Source organism: Podarcis melisellensis, assembly GCF_964234715.1.
Source record: "Podarcis melisellensis genome assembly, chromosome: Z".
Taxonomy (NCBI): Eukaryota; Metazoa; Chordata; class Lepidosauria; order Squamata; family Lacertidae; genus Podarcis; species Podarcis melisellensis.
Window position 1 is genome coordinate 7,597,327 of NC_138547.1, and position 15,615 is coordinate 7,612,941.

Below are 15,615 nucleotides of genomic sequence, written 5' to 3' on the forward strand. Positions count from 1 at the left end.
CCCTAACATACATATCTTTATTAATTTTTTGGGATAAAAATTTGGTTTGAGAGCTGCCTTGCACAATGGAGAGAAGAGTGAATTCAGAAACTGGCTGCATTTTGGGAATAGTGGTTTAGGGAGTTTCATATAGAAATGGAACTGAATTTCTCCCCATAACTAGGCTGTTATCCAGTGGAATATCCTCTGTTATCTTTAACAAATAATATGGTAACAGTAATGCATACCCTACAGAATACACACAAACCCTTTGTAGTGCTGCTGGTTTGCAAAATCCATCCACTGCCCCTTTCAACTGGACCCTATACAGTCCCTTTCCCCCAAAGAACTGGCTGCTGCATTTCGAAAGAGGAGCCTCAAATTGAACCCACATGAGGCTGGCCTTTTCTCTCTCCCTCTCAGCTCCCACATGATTGATTAATTTTTTACAGAGCATTAAGGAGCTGTCAAGTTTTAAGCAGCACCTCCTGGCCACAGAGGCAGCAGAGGAGGAGAGGCTGCGATGACACCAAGCCACCAACTGAGAGAGTGGCAGCTTGTTACTAAACAGGGGTGGGGGTTGCAGAGGCAAGAGGTGGGAAACAGGGAGGAAGTTCAACCATCAAACAAATGACACAGGCAAAGAAGCACATGCACTACTGGATTGCTATTATTGCAGGGGGGAATTTTAGTCCAGAGGAGGGCAACCAAAATGGTGAAAGGCCTGGAAACGATGCCTTATGAGGAACGGCTAAGGGAGCTGGGCATGTTTAGCCTGGAGAAGAGGAGGTTAAGGGGTGATATGATAGCCATGTTCAAATATATAAAAGGATGTCACAGAGGGAGAAAGGTTGTTTTCTGCTGCTCCAGAGAAGCGGACACGGAGCAATGGATCCAAACTACAAGAAAGAAGTTTCCACCTAAACATTAGGAAGAACTTCCTGACAGTAAGAGCTGTTTGACAGTGGAATTTGCTGCCAAGGAGTGTGGTGGAGTCTCCTTCTTTGGAGGTCTTTAAGCAGAGGCTTGACAACCATATGTCAGGAGTGCTCTGATGGTGTTTCCTGCTTGGCAGGGGGTTGGACTCAATGGCCCTTGTGGTCTCTTCCAACTCTATGATTCTATGATTCTAGTCAGTGGCAAAGCTCTTATCAGTACACAAAAATGAATTTCAAATCCTTGATAGACAACGTGTGTGCGCGTGCATGTGCTTGCTTGTGAAATTGCAGCATATTTGTGTGCAAGCAAAATCGCTTGTGATGTGGAGAGCTGCATGCAAAGGCCCTCTCAGAATTCTGCACCTGATTTGCAGACAGACAAATGGAAGAACCACAGCTTACTGGTAGAGCGTTTGCTTTGCATGAGGTGAGTCCCAGGTCAAATCCCCGGCATTGCCAGGCATGGCTGGAAATAATCCCTGTCTGCACTCACTGTAGACAATACTGAGCTAGGTGGACCAAAGTTCTGACTCAGGCAGTTTCCTAGGTGTTCTGAACTCAGGATCCCAACCATTATACTGGAGAAGGGCTGTTGCTCAGTGGTAAAATGCAGAACCACCACATGCAGAAGGTTCCAGGTTCAATCCACAGCATATCCAAATAAGGTGGGGAGAGACCCATGTATGAAAACCCTGCAGAACCACTTCCCATCAATGTAGACAATACTTAGCTAGGTGGACCCACGATCTGGCTCTGCATAAGGCAGCCCCCTATGTTCCAAACTGAACCTTTCACCAACCTCCCCCAAGAGTGTGTAAGAAATTTTTCCAGAATATAGAGGCCTCACCTAATCTGAGATTATAAACTATATCTTATTTACCTTGCACTTAAATCCATCACTGCTGCAATAGAGGCCTCATCCACACAATGCAGTTAAAGCTCTGGTTTAACCTCTGGTTTAACCAGTGTAACCTCTGGTTACAGACACTTCGGGTTACAAACTCTGCTAACCAGGAAGTGGTTGCTCCGGGTTAAAACTTTGCCCCAGGATAAGAATGAAAATTGCAGGATTAATGGAAGTCAAAAATTTGAATAAGATGTAAATCTATGTTTAATTACTGTTGAAAATGATATGTTAAAAAAACTAATAAAAATTTATATATAAAAAAAAGAATGGAAATTGCACACCAGCGGTGCAGGGGTAGCAGGAGGCCCCATTAGTGAAAGCATGCCTCAGGTTAAGAACTGTTTCAGGTTAAGAATGGACCTCTGGAATGAATTAAGTTCTTAACCCGAGGTACAACTGTACAACTGTTACAGTCATGGCTTTCCGCAAAGCATCCTGGAAACTGTGGCTTATTAACTGTGGCTTAACTGTGACTTTCTGATGGTTCTGAGGAGACCTCCTTTCCCCTCACACAGCTACAGTTCCTAGAGAATAGGTACTGATTGCTAAACCTCATTCTTTCTTTCTTCCCTTATCTCTTTCTTTCTGCCCCCACCTGCTCTCCCCTTATTCCCTCCTCCCTTGCCATTTGAATGAAATTAGGCTGAGGGACACATGAAATTCAGCCAAGTGCCATAGGTTGCCCACCCCACCATAGATCCTGGAGCAGGGAGATATTTTTCTACGTGTGTTAAAAAGAAAGAAATCAGTAGCTTGCACCTATTGGGATCAGCTCTTTCTCTACGTTTACTCAATGAAAAGAAAAGGAAGCAGTACCATATGTGGAAAGGACAAGTGCAATTAATATTTCCTCAACATTTCCTTAGTTAAAATCAAAAGTCAGTGGTCCATTACTGCTGCCTTGGCTTACTAGTTGGCCACTATCTGTAGACACCAGCAAAGCCCTCTCCTGTGTGCCCTGGCACATTATGAGGGCTAGCGAAATAAGCAAGGTCACCTCTCATTTCTGCATGGCATAGAGACGGCAAGAGACAGCAGGAGTTTCTCTCTAACATTGCTGCTTCTGCATTTGGACCTTCAGGCTAGGGCCTGAATGTCCTGTTCACCAAAGTTTTGGGGTGCATTTGCCTCTGGTGAGCTGGCGAGTGGATTTGTAGATGCTGGCCTAGGTTAATGTCTGGATTGTGAAGAACTTAAGCAAAGCCCTCCTAGATCAGGCTAAAAGCCCAGTCAGTCCAGCATCCTTTTTCTCACAGTGGCTAGCCAGATGTCTACAGGAAGCCAGCAAGGAGGACCAGAGCATAACAGCACTCTTCCCACCTGTGATTCCCAGCAACTGGTATTCAGAGACTTACTGGAGTCTACAACTCAATGGTAGATTACATAATCTGCATGCAGGAGGCCCCAGTTTCAATCTCCCTGTCATCTCCACTCAAAAGTGATGGGAAAGACCTCTGTGTGAAACCTTGGAAAGCCACAATCAGTCAGCATTGGGACAGGACTCAGCTAGATGGGCCAACGGGCAGATTCCCTACATGCATCCAAGCCCCAAAACCTCAGTGGAGAGAGACTGCTGTGTGTGTGTGAATTAACTAAGTACCCATTTGCCTTGCAAGCAGGGCTCCTTGATCAAAACCAGGCACACTAACTGGCTCTAATCTCCTGCCGCCGCCAACCCCCCCTCCCCGCCTCACAGAGGGCTCCCTGCCACAAAAACGATATGGATGGTGATTTGTTTGGTTTGCAGATTCTTGCACTTCTTGACGATAAGGGCCCATTTCCCAAGCATTTCCTTGTTCAGTAAGTCAGGCTCATTTGAGAATTTGTTTTCCGTACTGCAAGAAGTGATCAGCTTTAGGGAGGTTCTGGTACTGGTGCCAGTTAGCATGAAGGAAGTGGGGGTGGGATGAGGCCCAGTCTGCAGTGTCCTCTGTTGGGTCTGCAGTTAAATCAAAAAGGGGTTGACTCATCCTGGACTCCCCTTCCCCCACACGCACCTCAAGTATCTCCCCTTGGTAGCATTATGAAGGGTCTTAGTGTTTTCACAAAATGATGCTATATAAACCTCTAGGCGTAGCCCACCCACTTGCAAATTTGTCCTCAATTAACACTCTCAATGAATGCTCTCCACAGCGCGGCCCTTGAATGTGCAGAAAGTTGTGAAACTGCTTTGTGCATGTGTGTGCTAAACCTTGGATTTCTCTTCTTCGCATAGAGCCAGTGGAAAGAGAAGTAAACAAGCAATTGGTGGGGCGGGGTGATGCTGAGTGTGTGTGTGTGTGTGTGTGTGTGTGTGTGGAGGGGTGGGGAATAGTAGCTGCCAGCTCTCTCCTGGAAGAGACAAGGAGGAAGTCAGTTGGTGCTGAGGCCACGTTAGGGTAAGATCTGTCACAATGAAGGCCCAGATAGGGGACTCATTCTAGGTGGATAGCAAAAGGAACATAGGAAGCTGGCTTATCCTGAGTCAGACTATTGGTCCATCTAGCAGAGTACTGCCTACACTGACTGGCAGAGGCTGTCCACGATTTCAAGCAGGGGACATTCCAAGCCCTACCTGGAGATGCCAGAAATCTGGGACCCTCTGCATGAAAAGCAGATGCTTTGCCACTGAGCTATGGTGGGCTTTCTCTTCATAGCTAAGTGGTTGTATCCCATGCTAGTTCTACTCACAGTAGTCCCATTGAAAACAGTTTCCATGCCTTACTTAGATCCATTAATTTCACTGAGCCTGCTATCACTGGATACAACCCATAAAGTCTGAAATGGGTCTAGTGGTTGTGCAGTTCAATTCCTGCAGGCACTCTCAGACAACCATCCTGTGTATCACCTCCCAGACCCAACCCACAAGGATCCCTATTTATCAGGAATGGTACCTATTTCAGTGGTGCCATTAAGACAGGGCTTTGAAGGACAGAAGTCCAAAGAGGGGACAGGGAAGGAAAGCCCCCCCCCCCCCGCAATCAAACTGAGGCAACATAGTACAGCTTCATAGAGTGGTATATTAAGAACGAATCAATGCAGACATTTTCAACTGGAAGCCACATTTCACTTAACTAAAGTACTCCAACTCTATATTTCATTGATCCCATATATATCCCTATCACAAGGAGAAGTGGGAGGTGTCCAAAAAAAAATTCATGAGACTTATTAATATAACTCAAACAAGGGGCAACAGAATGCAACAAAGTGATCATGCCTTAACCTAATGTTGTAATTATTATTATTATTATTATTATTATTATTATTATTATTATTATTATTAAAACATCAAACAGTAAAAACTTCCCTAAACAGAGTTGCCTTCAGATGTATTCTAAAAGTCAGATAGTTGTTTATTTCCTTGACATCTGATGGGAGGGCATTCCACAGGGAGGGCGCCACTACCAAGGAGGCCCTCTGCCTAATTCCTTGCAACCTCACTTCTTGCAGTGAGGGAACCGCCAGAAGGCCCTCGGCACTGGACCTCAGTGTCTGGGCTGAACGATGGGGGAAGAGAGACTCCTTCAGGTATACTGGGCTGAGGTCGTTTAGGGCTTTAAAGGTCAGCACCAACACTTTGAATTGTGCTTGGAAACGTTCTGGGAGCCAGTGTAGGTCTTTCAGGACTGGTGTTATATGGTCTTGGTGGCCACTCCCAGTCACCAGTCTAGCGGCCACATTCTGAATTAGTTGCAGTTTCCGGATCACCTTCAAAGGTAGCCCCACATAGAGCACATTGCAGTAGTCCAAGTGACAGATAACCAGAATATGCACCACTCTGGCAAGACAGTCTGCAGGCAGGTAGGGTCTCAGCCTGCGTACCAGATGGAGCTGGTAGACAGCTGCCCGGGACACAGAATTGACCTTAGTTTGAAGACGACAACGACGACGAAGAAGAAGAAGAAGAAGAAGAGTAGTAGTAGTAGTAGTAGTAGTAGTAGTAGTAGATGTAGTTTGGATTTGATATCCCACCTTTCACTCCCTTTAAGAAGTCTCAAAGCGGCTAACATTCTCCTTTCCCTTCCTCCCCCACAACAAACACTCTGTGAGGTGAGTGGGGCTGAGAAACTTCAAAGAAGCATGACTGGCCCAAGGTCACCCAGCAGCTGCATGTGGAGGAGCGGAGATGCGAACCCGGTTCCCCAGATTACGAGACTACCGCTCTTAACCACTACACCATACTGGCTCTCAGTAGTTGGGTGTGAGTGTGTGTAGATACAAGATTCATTGTTCCACCAACTTCACCTACCCGGCTTCACCTACCACTGGCATATGGCCCAGAAGGGAATGTGGCCTTCAGGATTAAAGAAGTCCCCAGCCCCTGCTATAACCCATAGCACTGCCTACTATTATATTATGAGATCCTGTATCTCTTTAAATGATGGTGAAACCATTCCCCCCACCCAACTAACCCAGACAGCTATTCCCTCACCCTGGCAGATTGTGCACTGCAGCAACAAACCTGATTCTTTGCAAGATCGTCATCTCTCTGTATTTGAAGGATGTAGCCTGTCTTGCAGGTGACATTGCACTGGGCACCATTAAAACGTCCCGCACTGGAGAAGGTCAGCACAGCATTCTCAATCTCCAGTTCTTGGCAGTCAGTGGCTTTGCAGGAGTAGTGGACACAACTGTTGGGGGAGAATAGGAATATTTATGCTTCTTGGTGGTTTACAAGTACAAAACCAACAACAATGTGCACAATTAAAACACACAATAAAGCAATAAAACACCTGTAATCAAAATGCTCAATAAAACAACTTTGTCTAGGTTGCATTCACACAGCACTTTATTCCATTTTCCCAGCTGTAAATTTCTGCATTATATTTGAGCTTTCACACAACATAAAAGCCATTTCTGGAAAGCGAGCAGAATATAGTGGAAGTTTTGTGCTCATTTCCATGTTAATTGGTTCCAAAAATAATCCATTTGCAACCCCATAAACCCAGAAAATTACAGGAGTAAAGTGACAAAACTTGAGGTAGTATGCAAGCTTACAGCTCCTTCCTGCTGTTTTCATGGAGGAACCATGGGGGAACCAAAGCAGGTATGTGCGGAATGGGAGGGTGGGGGGCAGCGAAACTGTCCAATGACATTCCCACTGGTGGGAATTAAATTTATCGTGACACACCAGGATATGGGTCAAAAAGCCGCAGTTGCTTAACACAACAAGTACTACAGCGTGAAAGGAAAACAGAACATAAGCACTAGGAAAACTAGCACAACACTCCCTGCATCCAGCTGCATCCCAAAACAGTGCTATGTTCAAAACAGTGAAAATGGTAATTAAAACAGGAGGTTGTAGCTTATCCTTTAAAACCGCTCAGCAGTTTCAGTGCCCCTGCAATGTCCAAGTTCATCATTTTAGCCATGGAGTCCCATGCAATTGCTTCCCCCCACCCCCCTTAAATTATCCTTACAACATGCAAAATTCTTCCCTCGCCAAACCTTTCAAGGACTATGTTTCAGCAAGATTCAGCAGGACTTGGCTGAATTATACCTAAGCTCCTAATTGCCAAAATACCCCACCCCCATTATTCCATTTGGAAGATTGAAAAGGCGAGAGAGGAACGCAAGGAGATCAATACCATGAGATGAAACTGGGGAGGGAAGCATTATGGAAGGAGTGCTAATGATTGCTGACTTTAGCATGGAAGGCACTGCATTGGTATTCTATAGCATCCAACTGCCTGCTGAAGGATCAACCACCCTGCTCTCATTTACCTTCACAGCAAGCCCTTGGATTGAAAGGGAGCACTTTGCCCAAGGCCTGCCTGGTTGTCTTTTTACCTTTATGAGCTAGTTGCAGTGGGGGCTGGTGCCCACTGGGAGAGGCAGGGTGGAAGGCAGGTAGACCAATAATAGGTGGAGGCAGAACCAATGACAGGCAGAGCCACTGGGGGCTGGCAGGAGGCATACTGGAGTTGGTGGGGCAATGCCCCATTTGTCCCATGGACCAGCCTCCACTGATCACTTGCAGCACAGCGCTTTAAGCTGATTTTTGCCATGATTCATGGCGCAGTTGTGACAATGTCACAGTGTATCTGTTAAAGCTGGGCTTCCCAGAGTGGTCAGTACTGGTCCTCCCCCAGATCAAAAAGTGGCTAGGGGTGGAAATGAAGTGTGCAAGGCATACTGCGAATAATTTAATTAGGAACTAGGTGCCTCAGAAATGCCAATGGGCGTGTGCAGAGTTCAACTCCCTTTCCAATGATGCTACTCAGTATTTAACAGGCTGTTTTATTTCCCCTAACATTCTTTGATTCCTAGTCATGGAGATCGGTCATTAATAAATGTTGACTATATATCAATATATCTCAACTGTATTTTATTTATAGTCATAAGAATTTGGGTTGGGGTCGCTGACAACATTATAAGCTCATCAAGAGATCAAGGGATGAACTCAGTTTGGGAAATGCTGTGAAATCAGCATGGGTTCAAACTTCTGTCATGCATTTCACTATCACCTCACCCCCAAGAAAAACAAAATGTGTACAAAAACCCATATATGGGGGGAGACAGCATACACAAATTAAGTGAAAATGATGTACAGAAATGCACTATATTAACATACAGAAATTTATTGCAAAAATGGGCAGAACTATGCATAGTAAGAGAAACACATAGGTTTTTTGGTGCGTTTTGTGTAAAACATAAAACATGTATACACACTTTGATGCGTTTTGTTAAGAAGAAGAATAATTTGCAAGATGATGTGTAAATGGGCTGCACTGAATTTATAATTGGAAAAATGAGAAAACGAAAAGAACAAAAATTGATAAGATGGGTTGGGTCACAGGATGAGCAAAAGGCACAAGATTTTGGAAGTGCATTGATAAACACTAAGAGGCTGCTGTTTTGCGGCTGGTGATTGAATTCGAGAGGCTCTTTTGAGGTGACAGGTATCCCCTTCATATGTGGCACAAAATCAAACACAGGAACCAAATCTACTCTTACAGGGAGTGCTTTACATCCATGTGCGGGGCCTCCCACCAGCACCTGCACAGATGTAACTTGAAGAGGGTGATAACACAGTCCACCTGGCAGAAGCCAGCTCTTGGCTGGCCAGGCAAGGTGGATGGCAATAAAACAAGGTTTAGTGGAACCAAGAAAAGCAAGTGTACTTGCTTCCAACTGCAAAGTATGCAGAGCAGTGACATAATTACACAGCAAGGAAAACACAGGGTACCTGTCTGTGGGAATACAGTAGAAAACTCAGAGCAAAAGAAAAGCAAAAGTAAGAGGGGAAGGGGGAGGACGGGGAAGAATGAGAATAGAAAGCAAGACACCATTTACCTTAAAAAAAATAAATCATTGTAAGTGTCATTGCTTTGGGGAGAAGTGGGACTCTTGGACCCTTCACCTAGAACGTTGACTGAGCTTTCAGCACACATACCTTTAGGAGCCCAACGTGGCATTGGCAAATTTCAAGTGTCTCCACATGGGATTTCGCTAACATAAGGTGTGATGATATCCACCAACTTGGACGGATTTAACAAGGAAACGAACAATTATACAGATGATAAAGTGTACTAGTTATGATAGCTATGCATTTCCTCTGTTCAGAGCTTTTTTTCAGCGGAAACTCACCAGAACTCAGTTCCAGCACCTCTAAGGTGGGCACCATTGCCATTATAAGAGAACAAGGGAGGCATTCATGGTGAATTCCGGCAGGGGTTTGAACCTGGGACATTCCACTTGCAAGGCAGATGCTGTCCCACTGAGCCACGACCCTTTCCCTTAGGAATTTGGGTGGCTATGGTGGGGACAAAATGTGGGGCAAGACAAGCCTTTGGTTTGATCTAGAAGGTTCTTCTTCCTCTAGTTTTAACCACCTATTTCAATAGGTCTACTCGGGGTAGACCTATTTACTCCTTTTATTAGATCAAGAAGACCAAGATAGTTGCATCCATAGCAATAAAATAAAATAAAACAAAAAATCAATGCAGACAACATGCTCTGACTTAGATACAAGGCTACTGATCACTGTGTTGAAATGAGATGAGTAAGCTCAGAAGCCCAGTGAACAGCCGGATCAAGTTTCAAATGAGAGGTCCAGTTTATGGATGTCTGGCCAAGTCCCAAGGCAGGAGGAGACAGAGACAGAGAAAGACCCATTGCTGCAGAGAAATGTCTGAAAGCATTAGCGAAGGGATGGTGGGTGGTAGTGGCAGAATCACATGCTCAGTTTGCTTCTCCGCCTTCCCTTTAAGCTCTTATGAGCTTAAAATGTTGGAGTGGAAATTCTTATCACGGCATTCAAGCATACACTTTGTGATCAATCAGTGCCAATGCAGTAAACGGTGGGAGGCAACTGAAGGGTTTTTAATTTGTAGGGCAAGAAATCAAGTCCACACTTCTACAAAATTCTGAAGCCATTTTTTGCAGAACGTGTGTGTGTGTTTTTCAAAAGGGTACAGAATTCTTCTCTAAATAATAATGATGATGCCTTATTCCTGTAACAACCAGTGCTTTGATGGAACTATCTCTTTGAATCTCTGCAAGAGGACACCTTTCTTAAGGTTTGGCAAATTGATGCAATCGCTCGAGAAAAAGGATTAAATACGAGATGATAACTGACTTAAAAAAAGTAATTCCAATCCACATCTGAAAACTTAAAAAAGAGGGTTTTATTGTTTTTGATGCTTTTGAACATCACCTATATATGTCAATAAACACTGTACAAAATATACACAAAATTGCCTTTGGAAAAAGCAAGGAGGAGGGTATTTTAATTTTTAAGGCTGCTATGATTGATACCTTTGGTCAGTGCTTTTTTCCTAGAAAAATAGGTGCCAGTACTCACCATGAAGTTGTGACAGTAAGTAACAGTAAAGTACAGTAAAGCCTCCACAAGGTTAAAGTACGTATAAATAGACATATCAATGAACATTGCATAGAAAGATGCATTATATTAAAGGAAATTGCTGTGCAAAAATGTGTACATTAGGCAAACTTCCATATAAAAATCGGCATATTTAGATGAATTTGCACTAAAATACTGGTGAATTTCCACTGGACTTTTTAAAATATAAAAGAAAAGAAAATGGCAAACTGGTGTGGAAATATCAACAAAGATCTCATTAAATTAAATTGACTTCTCCACATTTTCCAACCAGTTTGCAATTTATTTATATTTTTAAAACAAGAATTCATTGTGAAAAATCCATCAATATATTAATGCAATTTTGTCATAATATACACATTTTGGTATAAATTTTCCTCAATATGCACATTGCTGCAAAATGATTTCCCTTAATATAACACAATTTTTGCATGTTATTCTCACTAACATGTGCATTTTCAGGAACACTGTCTTAGTTTGTGTACATTTGCACACTTCACTTGGCCGGAAGATACATTGCAAAATTCAGAGAAGTGTGAATTTCGAAGGATAGCCCTGTTTCGGTTTCCATTGTGTTTCAAAAAGAACACGTTTAGTAGATTCACTTTAACTGAAACTGAATCAAATGGATCACCCACCCCTAGTCCAAAGTCAAAAATGAGTGCAACAATTAATTTTACATCTGTACTTAGATTCTTAGCACCCCGCCCTCCATCCTCAGTCTATGCAACCAATAGGCATTAAAATAGTGGAAGGATACATACCATCCAGGCCAAAAGGAAAAAGGAAAGTAAACCCTGGGTGTGAGGCGTGTGGTCTGCAGAGAGGGAGGAGTGGCCTGGAGAAGGTCCCAAGGGCCAGACAGAGAGGACAGGAGAGTTGCATTTGGGCCAGAGGCTCCCTGCCTAATCAGGATGTTGCTGCCCTACAACTCTCATGGCCTTGCTGAGTGAGACTGATGGAAGGTGTGGCATAGCAACACCCAGAGGACCCCACAGGTTCCAACACCATTGGTATATGGGAAGAACATTGGGGAGAAGAGAGGCCCTTCACTTACTCCCTGATTCCAAGCCACAAAGAATTTTGAAGGTCAGATTAGGTGCTGTGCAAGACCATCCTGTGTTTATACCATACCCTACAGCACGGGTGTCAAACACAAGGCCCGCGGGCCGAATCCGGCCTGCCAGACCTCGTCATGTGGCCAGTGTAGCCGCCGCCGGCCGCCAGCCTTCACCTTTTATTCTCGGTTTTTGTTTTTTTTGACACAAGAAAGCCGCCTCTTCAGCGCATGCACGGCATCCTACAAGCCAGAGAATGTCTGCCCTCTAGCAGCGCCAGCCGTTCTACACAGGAAACCTCCACTTTACATGCATTCCTACAGATACAACTGGCCCCTTGAGGGTGACCAAACTGCTGATGCGGCCCCTGATGAATTTGAGTTTGACACCCCTGCCCTACAACATTTTTCCAATTAAAATGGGGGTGTCAACAACAACAACAACACCCCACCCATCTGACTGGGTTGCCCCAGCAAAAACCTCCCCATACAGGGCTGCCTTCAGATGTCTTCCAAAGGTTTATAGTTAGTTACTTATCTCCTTGGCTCAGGGGTTGCATGCCCTCCAACATTCCTCTGATGAGAACAGGGACATCATAAGGAAAAGCGGGATATTCTGAGATCAAATAAAAAACCAGGACAGCTTCTGTGAATTCAGGACTGTCTCTGGAAAATAGGAATGCTTGGAGGGTCTGTTATGCCCAAGCCCACCCAGTGAGCTATATAGATAAATGTAGATTTCAAACTCAGGTCTCCACTGATCCTACACACACACACAAACACACACACACTGCTGTGAAAATAAATTGGAAGTGAAAAGAATTATGTACAGCTACTGGAAGTGGGGTGCAAGATTGTGTTAGAATGGATCAAGGTCTTTCTTTCTTTCTTTCTTTCTTTCTTTCTTTCTTTCTTTCTTTCTTTCTTTCTTTCTTTCATGCAGAGAGAGCCTGCCCTCTTTGAGTTGCGACTTCTTTTCCAGGATTTTCCTAGCATAGATTGAAGCTGGACCATGAAAGCCGAGGGGAGACAAAGGAGGTGGAAATAATCTACTGACATTTTCCCATGTGGGTTAAATGCCCCGTCTGCTCCCATTCACTGGGAAACTCCATGGATTCTGCTGGCAATGCCAAAGGTCAGGCACAGCTTTTCTCCTCCTGCTTCTTATTATCCCCTTGATCAGGCCTACAGAGGCTGGAAGTCTATGGGTGGTAAAGACACGGGAGGGTGAGAGAGGCGGGGTGGGGAGAGAAGAAAGGACTCACCTCTGCTCAGCCGGGCTATAGGTCTGTCCGCTTTGGCAACTGCTGACGGTGATGGGGTCAAAGTTTTGGAAGGAGCGCAAGGCCACCCCAGAGATGGCCACGAACGGAGAGCTGAAGGTGATGAGGATGGCCTGGGTATGGTAGAAATGTTGGCTAAGGTCATGAATGACAGGGATAATCAAAGGGTTTTTCCTGCAGCTCAAGCCATGGATTCCTGTCAACAAAGGAGGTAAGGGGTGATGGAGGAAGGAGGGGGGGGGAGAGAGAGACAAGAGTTTTAAATTGTTGTTTTGTTTTCCTTTATTTATTTATTTTATTCACTTACATAATTTATACCTCACTTTTCACATGTGTCTCAAAGCGGATCACTAAACAAACAAACAAACAAACAAACAAACAAATCAATCACACGACATCCCAAATTTCAAACTTAAGATCAAAATATCAGATAATAACAACATTAGAGCAGCATTTGTGGTGTATGAGAAGAAATATATATATATATGTGTATATATATATATGTTCCTGCTACAGAAGTTCTATCTGTGGTATGAGATCTATGACTCATTGACACGTAAATCAGTAATCAATAAAAAAAATCAATTTGACCTTGATTGGGTGAGGAATATATTAGCAATTAAAGCTTTTGTTTTTTTAAAAAGTGTTACATGCCACCTCTGATGACTTTGGACAAAGAATGGACCCCAAAATATTTTGAATAATTAATCTGGTTTTCTCATAATACAATTTTACCTGCTAACTGAAAAATTGTAGGGATGCCCGAAGCATTTGTGTGTGTACAAAACTCCTTGGGCATTTTGCAAAAATAAAAATAAAAATGGTGGTGCACATTTATATGTAGACAACGCATGAGGTTTTGATCCTAAAATAACTTATGAATGTTCATGGCAGTTGGGGGAAGTGTCCCTCCTGCATCATGAAGCTCCCTAGGCTTCCCCCTCCAAGCTGATAATATACAAGAGGCCCTTTTAAAAATTGTTGTATTGCTTTGCTCGTGTATTTTGATCATATCTTAATGTGTGCATAAATTGCTTTAAGACTTTGTAAACCACTTGGAAACCTATTTTGCCATTAAGCAGTAAATGACAGTAATTGTAGTAGTAGCAGCAGCAAAGTAAAGGGGAAGAACTGTAGTTTAGTGATAGAGCATCTACTTTGCATACAGAAGGTCCCTGATTCAATCTTTGGCATCAGTCAGTCAAGGCTGGGAACGTCCCCTGTCAAAATCCCTGGATAGTTGCTATCATTAACAGTAGACAATACTGAGCTTAATGGACCAGTGGTCTGATTCAGTTTAAGGCTGCCTTCCCTTATACATGGAGGGCAGCACCCCTGAGCAATGTGAGACAAGATAGGGAGGAATCCTCGATAACTGAGTGGAAGTTTGACTGTGATCAAATACTTCATTCACATCAGCTATCTAGATAGGAATTCAGAACAATGCTGTTGCCACACAGACACATTTCACTGATTTATTCTCCCTCCCTTTTACTGATGATTTTTAGGATTTAAAGTGCACCTGCAGTGCCTGTCCGCTCAGTGAAAATACTTTTTGGTCTTTTCAGGGCTACTGTACCTTTATGTAGAAGCTTGCAGCTTCTGTTCAGCCTCTGTTCAGCAGGAACATGACTTTACTGAATTGCCTCTTAATTAGTCCACGATAGAGACAGGAACCTTCAGAACAGTTTTCCTTTCATTATGAATTCATTTTTTGTAAAGTAGTTCTATTTTTAAAAATTGTAGGTTGTAGGAGAATTTGTATTATTTTAATTATATTATTTATTTTACTGTAAATTCTTATTGTGGAGTGCCATGAGATATATTGTATGAAAGCTGCTGCAGTGTTCTGTCCTGGGCCCGTTGTTGTTCAACGTCTTGGATGAAGGGATTAAGGGGATGCTCATCAAATTTGCAGATGACACAAAATTAGGAGGGGTAGCTAATGCCACAGACAGAATCAGAATTCAAAATGACCTTAACAGATTGGAGAACTGAGCCCAAGCTAACAAAATGAATTTCAATAGGGACAAATGTAAGGTTCTGCACTTAGGCAGGAAGAACCAGGTGCACAAATATAGGATGGGGGACATCTGGCTTACTAGCAGTACATGTGAAAAGGATCTTAGGGTCTTGATGGACCACAAGCTTGAAATGAGTCTACAGTGTGATGCTGCATCAAAAAAGGCTAATGCTGTTCTAGACTGTATCAACCAACAAAATTAGTGTCCAGATCAAGCCAAGTAATAGTCCCACTCTATTCTGCCTTGGCCAGACTGGAATACTGTGTCCAATTTGAGAAGGATGTTGACAAGCTAGAACATGTGCAGAGGAGGGCAACCATGATGATCAAGGGTCTTGAAACCAAGCCTTGTGAGGAACGGTTGAAGGAGCTGGGTACGTTTAGCCTGGAAAAGAGGAGACTGAGAGGAGATATGATAGCCATCTTCAAATATCTTAAGGGCTGTCACATAGAAGAGGGAACAAGCTTGTTTTTCCCCTGCTCTGGAGGGTAGGATTCAAACCAGTGGCTTCAAGTTACAAGAAAACAGATTCCAACTAAACATTAGGAAGAACTTTCTGACAGTAAGAGCTGTTCAGCAGTGGAATAGTGTCCCTTGGGAGGT

The 15,615-nt window shown here is 43.6% G+C and overlaps 1 protein-coding gene across 1 annotated transcript in view; it reads right to left on the bottom strand.

Moving 5' to 3' along the window:
* Positions 1–15,615, bottom strand: part of PAPPA (pappalysin 1) — a 236,094-nt gene that overhangs the window by 61,491 nt on the left and 158,988 nt on the right. Inside the window, exons 13-14 of the mRNA XM_081896277.1 lie at positions 12,971–13,184; positions 6,266–6,434 (exon numbers count right to left, since the gene is read on the bottom strand). Coding sequence (XP_081752403.1) covers positions 6,266–6,434; positions 12,971–13,184 — 383 coding nt within the window. The remainder of the gene's footprint in view (positions 1–6,265; positions 6,435–12,970; positions 13,185–15,615) is intronic.